This window comes from Sabethes cyaneus, chromosome 3, assembly GCF_943734655.1.
Source record: "Sabethes cyaneus chromosome 3, idSabCyanKW18_F2, whole genome shotgun sequence".
In the NCBI taxonomy this organism is placed as follows: domain Eukaryota; kingdom Metazoa; phylum Arthropoda; class Insecta; order Diptera; family Culicidae; genus Sabethes; species Sabethes cyaneus.
This window is the reverse complement of record NC_071355.1, coordinates 68078213-68092588: the sequence shown is the minus strand read 5'-3', so window position 1 is coordinate 68092588 and position 14376 is coordinate 68078213. Positions and strand designations below refer to the sequence as shown.

The window sequence follows — 14376 nt, the reverse complement described above, 5'->3', positions numbered from 1 at the left end:
GTCCTACCGAATGTGAACAATGTATCTACGTTAAAATGATCCTACAGGACTGTTCAATACTCGAGCTGATTCAGATTCAAACGAATTTTTATTTGTTTGCATTATTTTATTATTTATGGCACCTGGAGAGAAATATAAATTAGTGAAATAAGTTACAGACGTCAATTTAACCTACGGCACTTTGATCTTTGGGTTCTTTTGTAGAGATTTAATTCGTTTTTTTAAATCAAGCATGTTTTCGTATTCTTAAGCATAACATTCAACTATTTACAATGATCTTTGGCAACATTTGTCGCAATTTTTATCTCTGCACATAGTCTATACAACTATTGTTCTGTCTCATCAGCTGATGATGAGTGCTGGTGGGTGTTCCGTAGAATCCTTGATAATGACTGCTGTAGGTGGGTGTGGCCGATACCGGATGGTTGGTGTGATGTGGCGGAGTTGTCGATGCCATTTTGTATTTATCGTACTTGTCAAAGGAACTCATATAGGTTGCGTGGTGCGTTGATAGCGGACTGTGACCGTGATGATGGTGATGATGATGATGATAAATCGGACCGAAACCGCTCGGTTCCGTTGCGTATGGCTGGCCTAGTATTGTCGGATTGGTGTGCGGACTGATAGCATACGGCGACAGACCTGTTGACGGACTTACTAAGGCAGCCTGGAACATGCCAGATCCGCTAGTGAGACCACTCGATCCGCCTCCGTTGGTTGTAGGTGTTCCACCGTTGCTGCCAGTAGAACTGGGGGATATTGCGGGACCTGTCATCGGCGTTACCGCCGTTGTTGTCATCGAAGCTGTATTTGCTGTTTCGGATTCCTCTGAAAATAAAAAAAAGACAGCGAGTCATGCATTTGCGGTTATATTGCCCATTAACTGAAAGTGAGAGTAAGTCACGTGCTGGAGGCTTAAACACATGGTGGCCCGAGGCATGTAAAAAGTGTGTTTTTTCTAGAGTTGAATGAATTACCATTTGTACAAAGTATTGCTGAAAGACACACGACTGTGCCGCTTATAGTAAAAGTGGTAAGCAGAAGAGTGTGAATGAAGGTTTTATGTTTTCATCACTGATGCGCAAAAGGAGATAAAAATACCCGAGAAAGCACTTAATAAAAATCCTTACGACATTGAACGGATTATGGGCTGTCAACAAAGTGGTATAACACTAAATTTATTTTCTTTAGAAACCAAAGAAACGTAACATTGCCGCTGCTGCTGGAAATGATTTTTTTTTCAATTGACGTTTATTATTTCAAAGCGTTTCGACCGCCAAAGGACTCTAAAAAATATAATGCTATGCGAATATTAAAACACTAGTACCTAGTAGCGTTCGAGTTCACTGTCCTTTTTAAAAAATCGCGATAACGTGTAAAAATTAAGTATGTTTGATAATTTTCTGTTAAAGAAAAATGACATCTCTTGCAAAATGATTGTGAAAAATTGGATTGATTGACTTAGTTCGGCGGCAATGAATTGCAGATAATGTTATAAATTACCGAGTTTAATTGAAACTGAGAGAAATTGGAAAGTAGAAAAATCTGGAAAATAAAAAAATAAAAGATTGTGTAACAATCCGTATTTCAATATCGGCTTATTACACATTTCCTTGGTTTCTGCAAAAAATCTAAATATGCGTGCCAATTCTGAGCTACAGTTTAACCTTCCTAATGCATTAGAAAAAAGTTACATATTATGCATTAAGGGTCGAAAACGACCCAAGTTTTGAAATTGCTCTCATTCATTCAATTTCAATCCGAATTTCGTTTTCTTTACCTCGTTTGAAAGATATGGCCAAAAACTAGCACCCAAGGTATGTTGGGGAATATTCGGTTCCGGAACACCCACTACCAGGTCCCGGGGGACATTTTTATATTTTGAGATAATTCATTTTGCGGCACATCAAATCACATTGGCTTGATAAAATAAGATTAATGGAAGTGCAATAGGAGCATTATGGACCCAAGCGGCCATTTCCTTATTAGTTCTGGAACATCCGGTACCCGGTTTTTGAGGACAATTTTGAATTTTAGGATGATTTATCTTGCGACACGTCAAATTACATCAGCTTGATAACGTAAGACTATTGAAAGTATAATAAAGACATTTTGAAGGCAAATGGCCACATCAGCATTGGTCTCGGAACATCCGGTACCCGGGTTTTGGGGCCATTTTTGTATTTTAGGATAACCCATCTTGCGACACATCAAATCACATCGGCTTGATTAAATAAGACTGATGAAAATAAAATAAGGTCATTTAGAAGCCAAATGGCCATTTTACCATCGGTTCCGGAACATCCGTTATCCGGGTTTTGGAGGCATTTTTGGATTACAGGGTAATTCATCTGCCACGGTATAAATACCGGGTACCGGATTATATGCGACTGACGCCCCATTATACTTCCATTGTTGTTATTTTATCAACCCGATGTGATTTAAGGTGCCGCATGGTGAATTATATCAAAAGCCAAAAATGTCCCCCGAAACTGGTACCGGATGACCCAGTACCGATGGTAAAGTGGCCATTTGGCTTCTAAATGACATTGTTTTACTTCCATCAATCTTATTTTATCAAGCCGATGTGATCTGATATGTCGCATTATGAGTTATCCTAAAATACAAAAATGTCCCCAAAAACCGGGTACCGGATGTTCCAGGACCGATGCTGATGTGGCCATTTGCCTTCAACATGTGTTTATTATACTTTCAATAGTCTTATGTTATCAATGTGATGAAATTTGACGTGCCGCAATAGAAATCATCCTAAAATTCAAAAATGGCCTCAAAAACCGGATGTTCCGTAACCGATTGGGAAGTGGCCATTCGGGTCCAAAATGTCCCCATTGTACTTCCACTAGTCTTATTTTATCAAGCCAATGTGATTTGATGTGCCGCAAAATGAATTATCTCAAAATATAAAAATTTTCCCGGGACCTGGTAGTGGGTGTTTCGGAACCGACGCAGAAGTGGCCATCAGTCAACAAATATTCCCCAACATACCTTGGGTGCTAGTTTTTGGCCATATCTTTCAAACGAGGTAAAGAAAACGAAATTCGGATTGAAAATGGATGAATGAGAGCAATTTCAAAACTTGGGTCGTTTTCGACCCTTAATGCATAATATGTAACTTTTTTTGCTGTGGCTCTTCTAGATGTCGCTGAAAGCTGAAACTCCCCCACAATGCTAATTTTCCAAAGTTAGGAAAAGTCAGAAAATTTCAAGTCTCTAGCTCGTACCGTTACTGAGTATCAAGCTTTGTAAGTATGCCGATGGGTCGAAAACGACCCCAATGCACTAGGAAGGTTAAGGTGGTTGATTATGAGGTAAAACGCATATTCTAATTTTGATGTTTCTGTGGTCAAACAAATTTGATTAGTTGAGTCGTCTATACTACCTACAACAAAATGAGAAAATCAAGATCAACATCACTTTCATGTCATATTAAAAGTTGATTGATTGCCAGTAAGAGCAGCCTTGGTGTATAAAAAATTCACTTGGATAATATAACCACATTGGCCGGATGTGATATTTGTGCTAACCCACCGCAAATAGAATATAATTAATGGCAATAATTTTTATTACTTACTTTTATAACCTGTGTTTCCACGATCATTTTTCATTCGATCATTTATAGATGTAATCCTGTCCTGAGAGCTGAAAGGAAAACAAATATTATAGTTACAATCCATACTAGCAGAGTCAAAAATTCAAAAAGGAAAAAATATTTCATATTTCATAGGCACTACCTATAATTAAACAATCTTAGAATTGGAATTAGAATTAGAACCTCCATTCCAGAGACTTCTAATCTGCAGTTGGTTTAATTTTGCCAGTATTGGCAAAAAGATCAAAAGTTTAAAAGATTTAAAGATTAATAATACAATTTAGAATAATGGAAATTCTACAGTTCACAAATTTTCTCATGGTGATTTTGCATTGGTATCGGTTCGAGGGTTGACTAATTACACCCCGATAAATAACCTGAGCAGGAGCCGATGTCTCATCCATACCTAATCACGAAAAATGAAAGGTTTTGAGCGCTAATAACCCAGCGGTTTCCCGATCGATTTTAAATATTTTTGCGCCAATCGATCGGAAAATCTTCTACGCAAAAAGCAAAGCCATGGGTTTATACCGTCTTTAGACATTACCCTTCTTTATCGACAGACTTCGCAGCCGGCTGTTAGAGCACAGGAAAATTACGGGGCCAGTGCAACGATCCTATTGACTCTAACTAGCAAGCACCGCCTAGCCAATATTCGAACATACGACGACTAGGTTGTTAGACCAGCATCGTACCTCGAAGCTAACTGGGCGGGCCAAATCTTCTACGTATCTACACGAATAAAGAAAGCTATTGATTTTTAAGTGTGCACTATTGAAAAATTGAAAATAATGAAACCTTGTCTAGAAACCCAGCTGGTAATCCTAGTGGTAATGCGTTTTCACGCTTCGGTTTATAATTCAGTCAATTCCTAATAGATTTCCAAGATATTTACACTAATAGATCGGAAAATCGAATTGGAAAATATAGAAAACTATTGATTTTGCGAGCCATTGAAAAATTGAAAATAACTCTAACTCGGTAGTTAGACAGCAGCTTGTTCATTTCTTCGTCGAGGTATAAATTCTCGCTTCGTGATTGGTTGGAATAATTTCCAATTATTTTCGACGTTTTGATACAATTCAGGGACCAACGAGAAAGTTGATGGAAAATTCTATTTAATTCTACTATAACAAGAGAATTAAATGGAATCCTACTCTTTTTCGTTGAATGCTAATTGACATGAAAATTCCTTATTGTTATTCTTTATTATCCTTATTATTGTGATGTTTCACCAACGGCAACACGAGCGGTATCTGGCTGTTGAAGTTCTGGAATTGGCAGGAAATCTGCTGCTCGCGACAACAAAACGACCAGAATTATCGTCACTTGCAGCTGGTAGTCCGCAACGACGAAGAGTTGAACAAATTGCTGTCCGGTGTCACCACTGCTCAGAGAAGTGTCTTTCCGAACTTCCAAGCTGTTTTGTTGCTGCCCAAGAAGATGGAAAAGAAGGCTTAAATTTCCAACAGATCACATCGAAAAACCGTTCTATTAAGAACGAAACATAATGTTCATAAAGATTTAAGGAATTTTCGCTCACTGATATCCAATTTAATTCGATTGATTCTAATTGTTCGCTTCATATTAAATAATTTTTAACCGATCATTTCTCCCCAGTAAACCATTTGGTTTGTATATCTCGATTGCAATTGAGAAATATGACATCATAACTGAATGAAAAACTTATATTTCACGCCAGATAAGAACATATATGTACCAAAGTGGAGGCAATATACGTGCGAAAATTTTGACAATTATTTGTAATTATATCTTGCTTTTTATACAGCGGTTTTTATAACACGCAATTTAATACTCCTGAATATATGATTAAGATACAACTAAATATTGCAAACATCTATACTGCTTTATAATTCACAGTCATGAGTTGTATATGAGGACACGCACGACTGCAAAACAACTTATTGTTCACTTTGTTTTGACATATTCTAATCATTATACAATTTCAATGTAAAATTGACATAAAAACGATTTAATGTGAACTTTCTATTACGATCTTGTGTTATCCGGGTCGCGCTTCTGTTCGCTTGTTACTGCCGGTTGAGTTGGCCGTCTCGGAAGGTACCAAAGTAGTCAACAAATATACCAGCTCCAAGTAAATGTGTTCGGTCAAGCGTCAAAATGCATTGAAAACTATGGATTGAAATTGTTTTAGTAACATCTTTTGCATCATCATATAAGAATTTGTTCATTCTTAAAAGGACGGTTTTCGGTAATTGATGAAACTTAGGAAACTTGGAACTTTGGGCTTTTCTTGGAACTAGGTTTTCTTTAGCAACACAAATCTATCCATCACCAATGCTAAAGTAATACGTAGCGTAATTTTTCTTTGGCAGCAAAAGGTCAACGGCTCACTGGTAACTTTACTCTTTTGTTCAGACTGAGATTGGAATGCTCCATTTTCTTCAACATAGATAATGGAATGACGGACCACGAAAAATAGGCGGAACCAATTCTTGTCGCTTGATCTGATACATAACACGAGGTAAGCCAGTGAACAGCATTAATGAAACGCTAGCTGAGCTACTGCCAGTATCTTACTGGCATGTCTGGACGTGACGTGCACGTCTGCAGTCGTATTCATCGGCTGCTGAGGAAAGCAAACTATTGCAGCTGGAGCTGGCTGCCGTGATGGAATAATTAACTGCGGAAGTGCTGCTCACGACAACAAAAAGACCAGAATTGTCCCACGTCGCTTGCAGCTGGCCACTTGGACTGGTATTTCATCGTGACTCATGACCAGAGCTGCCATAAATACAGATATTTGTGCATGCATAAATTTGGGACCCTACCGTTTTCTCCGGAGTATTTAATTTTCTCGATCTAATCTTTTAAATAACATAAATAGTTTATGGACTACTTTAAAATTCAGGAACATTAGTAGAGTCAGAAATCACGGCAACTGAAATAATTGATGGGTCCCAAATTTATGTATGCACAAATATCTGTATTTGTGGCAGCTCTGCTCATGACTATACACGAACGGCTTCGTCGATCGCATAGCTGCTGTGGCTTTCCGGTTGGTTCGTTGCAACAAGCCGTGTTTGGTTTGCGGTTATCGGTAATTTGGTACTCCAATTTACCGAAAAGAAACTTACGTTAAGTACGTTAGTGCAAGTTTATTGCAAGCTGGAGTTATGATAATCAAACAATCGGTTCTTTTAAGGACCACGCAACAATTGAACCAAGAGTTTATTATATTTTCTTGTCCAGTTAATACGATAATAACACAGGCAACGAGGGAAAAGTTGAATTTTTCGCCGTTGCGGACGACCAACAAATGGCGGGAAAAAGTTTGCTGGTTACGGACGACATTTTCTACCACTTCCAAAACATCTGTAGCTTGTAAATCAGTGTTTTTCTTTTGTAAGCCGCAGAAAAGTTTTGCGTAAAATTTTCAGCTTTTTGAAAACTAGCGCGTACCGTGTACCGATTACCAGAGAAAAAGCACTATTCAACGTAGAAACAGACATGAAAATTGATTTACTGTTTGGTTTAGTGCGACTGATTCGTTTTAATAAAATAGATTAAATCAATTCATAGAAATAACTCCTAAATCTGTTGAGGATTGAACGTATACAATGTTCCTACTTTGATAAACGTTACGTACAATGCATGTAGCATGTATACATGATGAATTATATTATTACAAGCATGGGTGCATCCTACTATCGCTACAAAGAAAGTTTCGTAGTCCTACGTCACCTATGCGGTCGTGTTTTCTGCACAACCCCTCTGATTTTTAATTTGGACCACGGTGGTCATTCTCAACATAACATCATTTGCTTATGCACAGAATGCACATACAAACGATTTGTTTGTACTGACCAAGCGTGTTTAATCTGGTTCACATTCCGTTTTCCGATTATGATAGAAATCCGATCGGAGAATGAAATATCCGCTGCTCACAACTGCCAACTAAATCAAACCATCAAAATAATAACGAAGAGCAGGGCGGCTAGTTCATTCGAGTTTCAGCATTTTTAGGGTGGCCAGTTGTTCAAATTAAAAAGTAACCCCGTTAGTTTGCATGAGGAATCGTTCAATCAAACGGGGGTCCACTGTGTTTATATTTATTCGCGACAAATTCGTATTTCGCCTATGACTTGCAGGCTTCATCAGTGTTTGTGTTCGGAGTTCGAAAGTTTCGGGCTTTAGTTTCTTTAAATCCCACGGTCGAAAATTTTTCAACAACAGTCTTATCACAAGTTCCCTTCTTGCGTCCATGATTACCACGGCTTTTAAACGAATGACAATTCAAAACAAACTTGCAAGCTGAGGTGATATTTGAATACACTTTAAACGAAGAATATGCAGACACATCTGTGATTAACCTATTTTCAATTAAACACGTCCAAAAAACACTGACAGTTATTACTACTCACCCTGTATTGCGTGCCAAAATTATCTAACTGGCACTTCTATTTTATTTGCTTTGCATTGACAAGAGCTAACATCACTGCGGATGTGTGTGAGCCCTACTGACAGCCGACGAGCTAATTTATTCCTGTGATTTACAACATTCTCTTTAATCTCTAAATATCCCGAATTAATCATGGCCGTTTGCATTTCAACATTTTGTCTATCGTAATCGTTTTGTCTATTTTCTGTTTGTAAAAAAATACACTCAAGTCGCTTTTTACGTGAAGGATACGTTCCGCATAAATCAAAACTCCGTAGAAAAACCGTGTAAATTCCGAAATTTGCGTAAAAAACCATCAAATTCTAAAACTTCCGTAAAAAACCGCGTAAATTCTGAAATTTGCGTAAAAAACCGTGCAAATTTCTAGATTCTCGTAAAAATAGTCGCGTAAAAAAACAAATTGTGTAAGAAGCCTCGTCAAAAGTGACTTCTGTGTAATATATGTTCGTATAAGATTTCAGTTTGGAATAATCTCTTATAGCACATAGATACAAATCATCGGGACAGGGACTGTTGGGACAGGGAATTACCTACCAATAATTACCAATCGTATTGGTCTTCGTCTTAGCCCAACATACCACCGTTGAACAGAGCAGCTGAATTCAATGCGGATGACTTCTAATGGTTGTACTTTACATTATTGATTCTTTGCTGAAGACTTACATTTAACAAGTATATTGTGCAAATTCAACAATAAATTGCTACTTTTCAACGCGACATATAAAAACTGCAAACCAAGCTTTAGTCAATAGTGTATCATTGGTCTGGAGAAATCATGCAAAATAATTAACATCTTAGGAAGGACGGACTACATCTATCAGAATGAAATTGAAATTGAGATATGGGTTTCCGCTTGTTTGTGTCTCAACAATTTTTTTGCACTATATTAAAGACATGTTAGATGCTTCTACGTTTGTTTTGCGTAATATAATTAGAATATATTTGGGTTTGATACGTGTCACTGGTTAAACACATTCTTTATTTTGGAAAACCTTCATTTTTTACGCAGAAAAATATTCTTTCAAAAATGAATTGCGTAACACTTCGTTTCACTTCTCCTTCGATAAACTATAACCGCCCGGGCACGATGATTCGGCAGATGGTGCCCATATCACCATAACCGAGCGAACTTCAAAAACACTCCAAATCTCCAATTGGAAACATAAATAAACACACTGTCAGAAGCCGGTCCCGCGGTCTGTGCAACGTAAAAACGATCTCTGGCAGGCTACCAACGATTCCCCGTGTAAACAAACCGAATTTCCTTAATCGGCTCAGGCCGTGTGTGAAAAAATTAAAAGTGCACCCACCTCTTCTACATAAATGAAAGAACCTCATAAACGTGTTTTTCTCTTCATTCGATCATCTTTTTTATTACAAACAGTATCACATTAGTATGGACAAATCTAGGTTTCCCATTAATTTACGCTGTTATTGCAGTGGAAAACCTAGATTCGTAGACTTAATGTCTATCAGAGGCGGAGCCTCTCAAGGTGCTTTTTCGTTCAAACGACAACAGTGTCCACTTCCTTTTTGTGGAAGATAACCGCATCTTCGAAGAACATGTTCGGTACGTGGAAGTAGGTTTCGTCAATCTTGCGATCCAACGGGAATCCAAAAGGCAATTTGTCGAAGTAGCGCGCACCGGAACCGACACCGCAAGACACAACCGGATCGAAGCCGGTGTACTGTTGAACCTGCGGTTCATAGTACGGTGATATGATGAAGAAGAATTGGAACGTCATGCCACCTTTGGTGCCCTTCGGCAGCATCAACCTGTTCGGGAAACCGCAGTGAGCTTCGGACATATCGAGCGGGAATTTTTCATCCGTTGTGTAACCCACCATTACGCGCTTGTACAGATCGTAGAACGAAGTACGATCCTTAACGTAACCGTTGAAATTAAGCGAGTTGCGAGTGATAACATTTTTGCCGGCTACAAGATCGTACACGAAATAATCCAATTCGTAGAAGTTTTCACGGTTTTCGTTTAGACGGTAGACTGTTCCAAACTCATCGTATTTGGGACCGATGAATACTCGAATTACCGATTTGACAGTCTTTTCCGAGGTTACGCTCATTTTGTAGCTGAAAGGCTTGTGGTTCAGTCGAACTGTGCGCGCTTTTATTACAACCGGGTCCGGTTTATACTCGATCTCTCCAAATCCGTCGTATTTATTTGTAACGTCGTGCTCGGGCTCGATGTCGATAGCGTTGGTAATGTCCAAATCGAACTTATCGAAATAGGTAACAAGTTTATCGACGTACACGTCATCCACCTTAACGCCGGGGAAGTATAGCTCCTCGTAGGTATATGGTGGAAGGTGATCTTTGAACTGATAGTAATAGTGGATGATGCGTTTGTAAATCTGATAGAACACTGGATCGCGAAGCGATGATTCAAAATGTTCCAGAGCACTTGGAATCACTTGATACGGTTCAACAGGCACAATTGCAGCACCCATGATGATACGAGAGAACATGCTCAAATATTTGTAGAAACGACTGTCATAGCAATCGGGGTTGCTCTGGATTACATTTCCAAGATCATCGACTGCCATGGGATCACTGAAATTAACCTTTTTACCATCAGGTAGAACTAGGAAACCACGGTCGATTACATCGCGAATTCGACGCTCATAATCTTCGACCATTTGAATTTCATGGTATGTTGCTTCCTGATTTACGATGTGATAATTGTCACGACTCGGGAAAGGATGACCATTATAATATTGTAGATCGGGGTAAAAACCAGTCTCCACGGGCCAGTACCAAGAGAACTCCGGAATGTGGCCGAGACCATTGCAGAGGCGCTCCAGGTAATAACGGGCTAGAATCTGCTGATGTTCGTATAGATACAGTTCTCCTCGACGATCTTTGTACAAGCCGAACTCTTTTCCACCCAACCAGAATGGATAGTCAACGTGGAAATAGTAGTAGTAGGTGTTCAATCCGATGTCTTCGGTGAAGTAGGAAATTTTTTGTTCAGGATTAGTGTGGATGTACCAGCCAGTGTAGTTAGTGGTGATAACACCGGTGTATACATCGCCGACCTTCTTCATTCCGTGGTATCCTTGCATTTTGTATTGTTGAGCTTGTTGTATAACTTCAGTGTTCACGAAGTAGTATGGATAAATTTCGTACGGTGCAGGAAGAATAAAGCCGGCCATGTCGGCCCGATGGGTGACGGCTACGGTCAGTGCATAGACAAACATATTCTCGTTCACGTAGTAGCGAGCCCAAGCAGCACTTTTGTAGAATGTATCCCAATCTTTTGCATAGTAGAATAGGTGGAACAATGCCACGGCTTGCTCACGATGTACCTCGTTGAATACGGAAAACACTTCACCCTTCGGTAGCAAACCATGCTCATAATAAGTCCAGAATTCCTTCACAGCATCCACATTGTTGTACAGATGAAAACTACTCTTTACTGCGAAATTTTTTGCGTAGGCCACCAACTGCGGATTCCAATCCTTTTGATACAAATGACGGAAGAGCAGCAGCAAATCCTCCTGTTTATGCAACCACTCTTTGTCAGCGTACTTAACTTGGCTGGTGCTAGGCACAAAGGCGGCGGAAGCCAGCACCAATGCCGTTGCCAGAACCAGAACTGTGAACGCTCTCATCCTCGGAACTGATGCTGGAAGCAATCGGCCGAAGCGTTTTTATGCTCGCCCGCAATCTCTAAGCGTATAGATAATAGCGAACATATTGACCGGAGTGCAGTCGATCAGGTAGCATTATTTTGTACAATACTTGCCCCCATCGTAAAAAGTAAAACACAAGATAGTCTTGCAGTCAAAATGTTGCAAGGTAGCGCTATTGATTTCGAAGGTTAAATTTAATCGAATAAAGTTCAAATTGCATCAAAGCTGCTTCAGCGTTGCATTTGGAAAAATGATGCATAATAATTGGAATAATGTCCGTTTTAAAGTGTAATTTATTTTGTGTTGAATATAATTAAACATATTGTCAATTGGGAATTATTTTTTGTCCTTACTAAATTCCACAAAATGTTGGATTGTACAAAAAACAGCTTATAGAATCTTAACCGTCAACAACACAACGCAGTTTGTTTCCAATCATAACGCCAATGACACGCTTATTCCTTCACCCAAAATCCGACCCACATTTTGAAGAAAAAAAAACCTCGCCACCTTAAAAAACAACAAATAAACAAAATGCTACGCTTATCCGATCAATGAGAGCACCGACTTGAAAACCTCTAAACAACCTGTAAGTTATGATTCGCTTCATCTGGTTTCACGAAACAGAGTAAAAAATACCGTATTTTAAGCTATAATGCAGTTGGCACAAAAAGGTCCCAAAAAAAAATTCGGTCCGATGACTTTTAACAAGCGCTCGGTACTAGAACAAACTGTAAACAAACAATAAATCATACCCAGCAATCGTTTATTTATGCACATCTTGTGAATCGATTTTCTGCTTGCGCTCGATCTTCTGTGTACACGTCCGAGAGGGCCTCTTTCTTCGGGTGGGATGATATGCTTTCCTTATCTGGCTTGTACGCTGTTGGCCGAAAAAAACCTTAAAGAGAGGCATATGTTGCAGATGACCCAAATCATTCCCTAGAATGGACAATGACTCTGTATAGCAAGTGTTTTGAGCTGAAATTATTCATAGTACCAATTGGAGTTGATTCAAATATTCCCAATTTGTGAATGTTGATTTCACTCTAGTCAAAGTTAAAATAAAAATAATTTGTTCACTTAAATTGAATACAAATCGAGTAATTAAAATGTGAATTTCGCTAAAATTCGTCGAAAGAATTATCAAATAAGACTTGTTTAGAATAAGATTTCTAAACAAAATACAAGCGATAAAATTTTGGTTGGGAATTTCAAAGGTAACGGCAGCGGGCGAAGAAATTATCAGTAGTAATGAATGAAGTTTTAGACCAATAGCAAAGTAATCATAAAAAGAAAACACGGCAGGTTAGAAACTGTGAGAGTTATGCTGAAATAGTTATATAATAAAAAATATGGATTGTCTTTTTTCCTGCTCATGAGCTCATGAGATCATGAGCCGGTTTAAATTCGAACCGATCCGGTCACAGTGGTGCACATGATTCGTTGCTGTATGCAAAAATAATCAATGAAGCATAACACGAATAGCTCGGATTTAGTAGATTATCTATAGTTGTAGGCTAGCAGTGGTTCAAAGGCAAGCATTCATAATTAGTCTATAATCGAAGAATGGCTGGAAAAGAGCTTTACGATAGAAATAATTTAAACACGATACAGCTGCATGCGTAAATACGGCCAGAGTTTAAATATATTTTTGAAATTTTCTTTCACCATTTGATAAACTTAGAAAAGAATATTACTACTAAGACTAAACTAGAAGAAATTAAAGTAAACCAAATCTAATCTAATCTAATCTCATACTAACGCAGCCAATTCTTGAAAGCATCCTGGAAAATGACGATTACTTGAATCAATCATTTTTCTTGTCTGGCCAACTGCGCAGCATGTATCGCAGAGAGAATTCCAAGGAATCAAGTGGAACCAGAAATAATGCCTAATTCGATTAAACTCCTTGAAATCAAGGAGAAGGAAGAAAACGTGGACCTCCCGTCATTGGCGTAGCTAGGAACTTTTCTAGGAGGGGGCCTAGGGGGTGCCTTCCAAAAAAATTTTGATTATGATCTTGTTACTCTGGCTGTCACCGATAGCACAAGGTTTTGTAGGGAAATATCAGGCAGGCTTGATGAGGGTCCGCGCAATTACCAGATATGTCGGGAGTACAACATGCCCGCGCGTCACACCTTTATTGATTTCAAAGCAACATACGATACAGTCGATCGAGACCAGCTATGGCAGATAATGCACGAACACGGTTTTCCGAATAAACTGACGCAACTGAGCAGAGCTACATTGGAGAGAGTGTTGTGTTTCGTGTGCATCTGCGGTGTGCATAAATGCGGCCAAGATCAAATACTCAAAGGAAACAAACGCGTGCCTCTCGCGGACGGTAACTGTTGATGGCGACGAAGTAGAAGTGGCAGATGGGTTCGTGTATTTGGGGTTGCTGGTGCACACGGACAACAACACTAGTAAGAAGATCTAGTTGCGCATTTAAGGTGAAATTAGTCGTCATCGATTCTGCCAATTTCAAAAGCAGTTTTTTTTGTTTGAAACAAAAATTTTGCTCATGAAAATATATTCACTGTGTTCAGATTGACAAGAAGAATGCAGAATTTACATTTGTATAAACAGAATTCCGTTTTGGGGCCCAAAAACTGCTTCCGAAACTGGGCTCTCCAACGAAAAATCAATGACTGCTAATTTCCCGTTAA

General features: G+C 38.9%; 2 protein-coding genes across 2 annotated transcripts in view; both read right to left on the bottom strand.

Moving 5' to 3' along the window:
• Nucleotides 1-301: 301 nt before the first annotated feature.
• LOC128741864 (T-box transcription factor TBX1-A) overlaps nucleotides 302-14376 on the bottom strand; it is a 67419-nt gene continuing 53344 nt past the window's right edge. Inside the window, exons 6-7 of the mRNA XM_053837967.1 lie at nucleotides 3593-3660; nucleotides 302-828 (exon numbers count right to left, since the gene is read on the bottom strand). Of these exons, the coding sequence (XP_053693942.1) occupies nucleotides 302-828; nucleotides 3593-3660 (595 nt within the window). The remainder of the gene's footprint in view (nucleotides 829-3592; nucleotides 3661-14376) is intronic.
• LOC128741862 (hexamerin-1.1-like) lies at nucleotides 9560-11683 on the bottom strand. Its single transcript, XM_053837965.1, has one exon. It carries the CDS (start codon nucleotides 11681-11683, stop codon nucleotides 9560-9562), a length of 2124 nt encoding a protein of 707 aa, XP_053693940.1.

What these genes read in the sequence shown, in the direction of transcription:
- LOC128741862 (XM_053837965.1), bottom strand. Translation starts at nt 11,683, where the DNA reads ATGAGAGCGTTCACAGTTCTGGTTCTGGCAACGGCATTGGTGCTGGCT.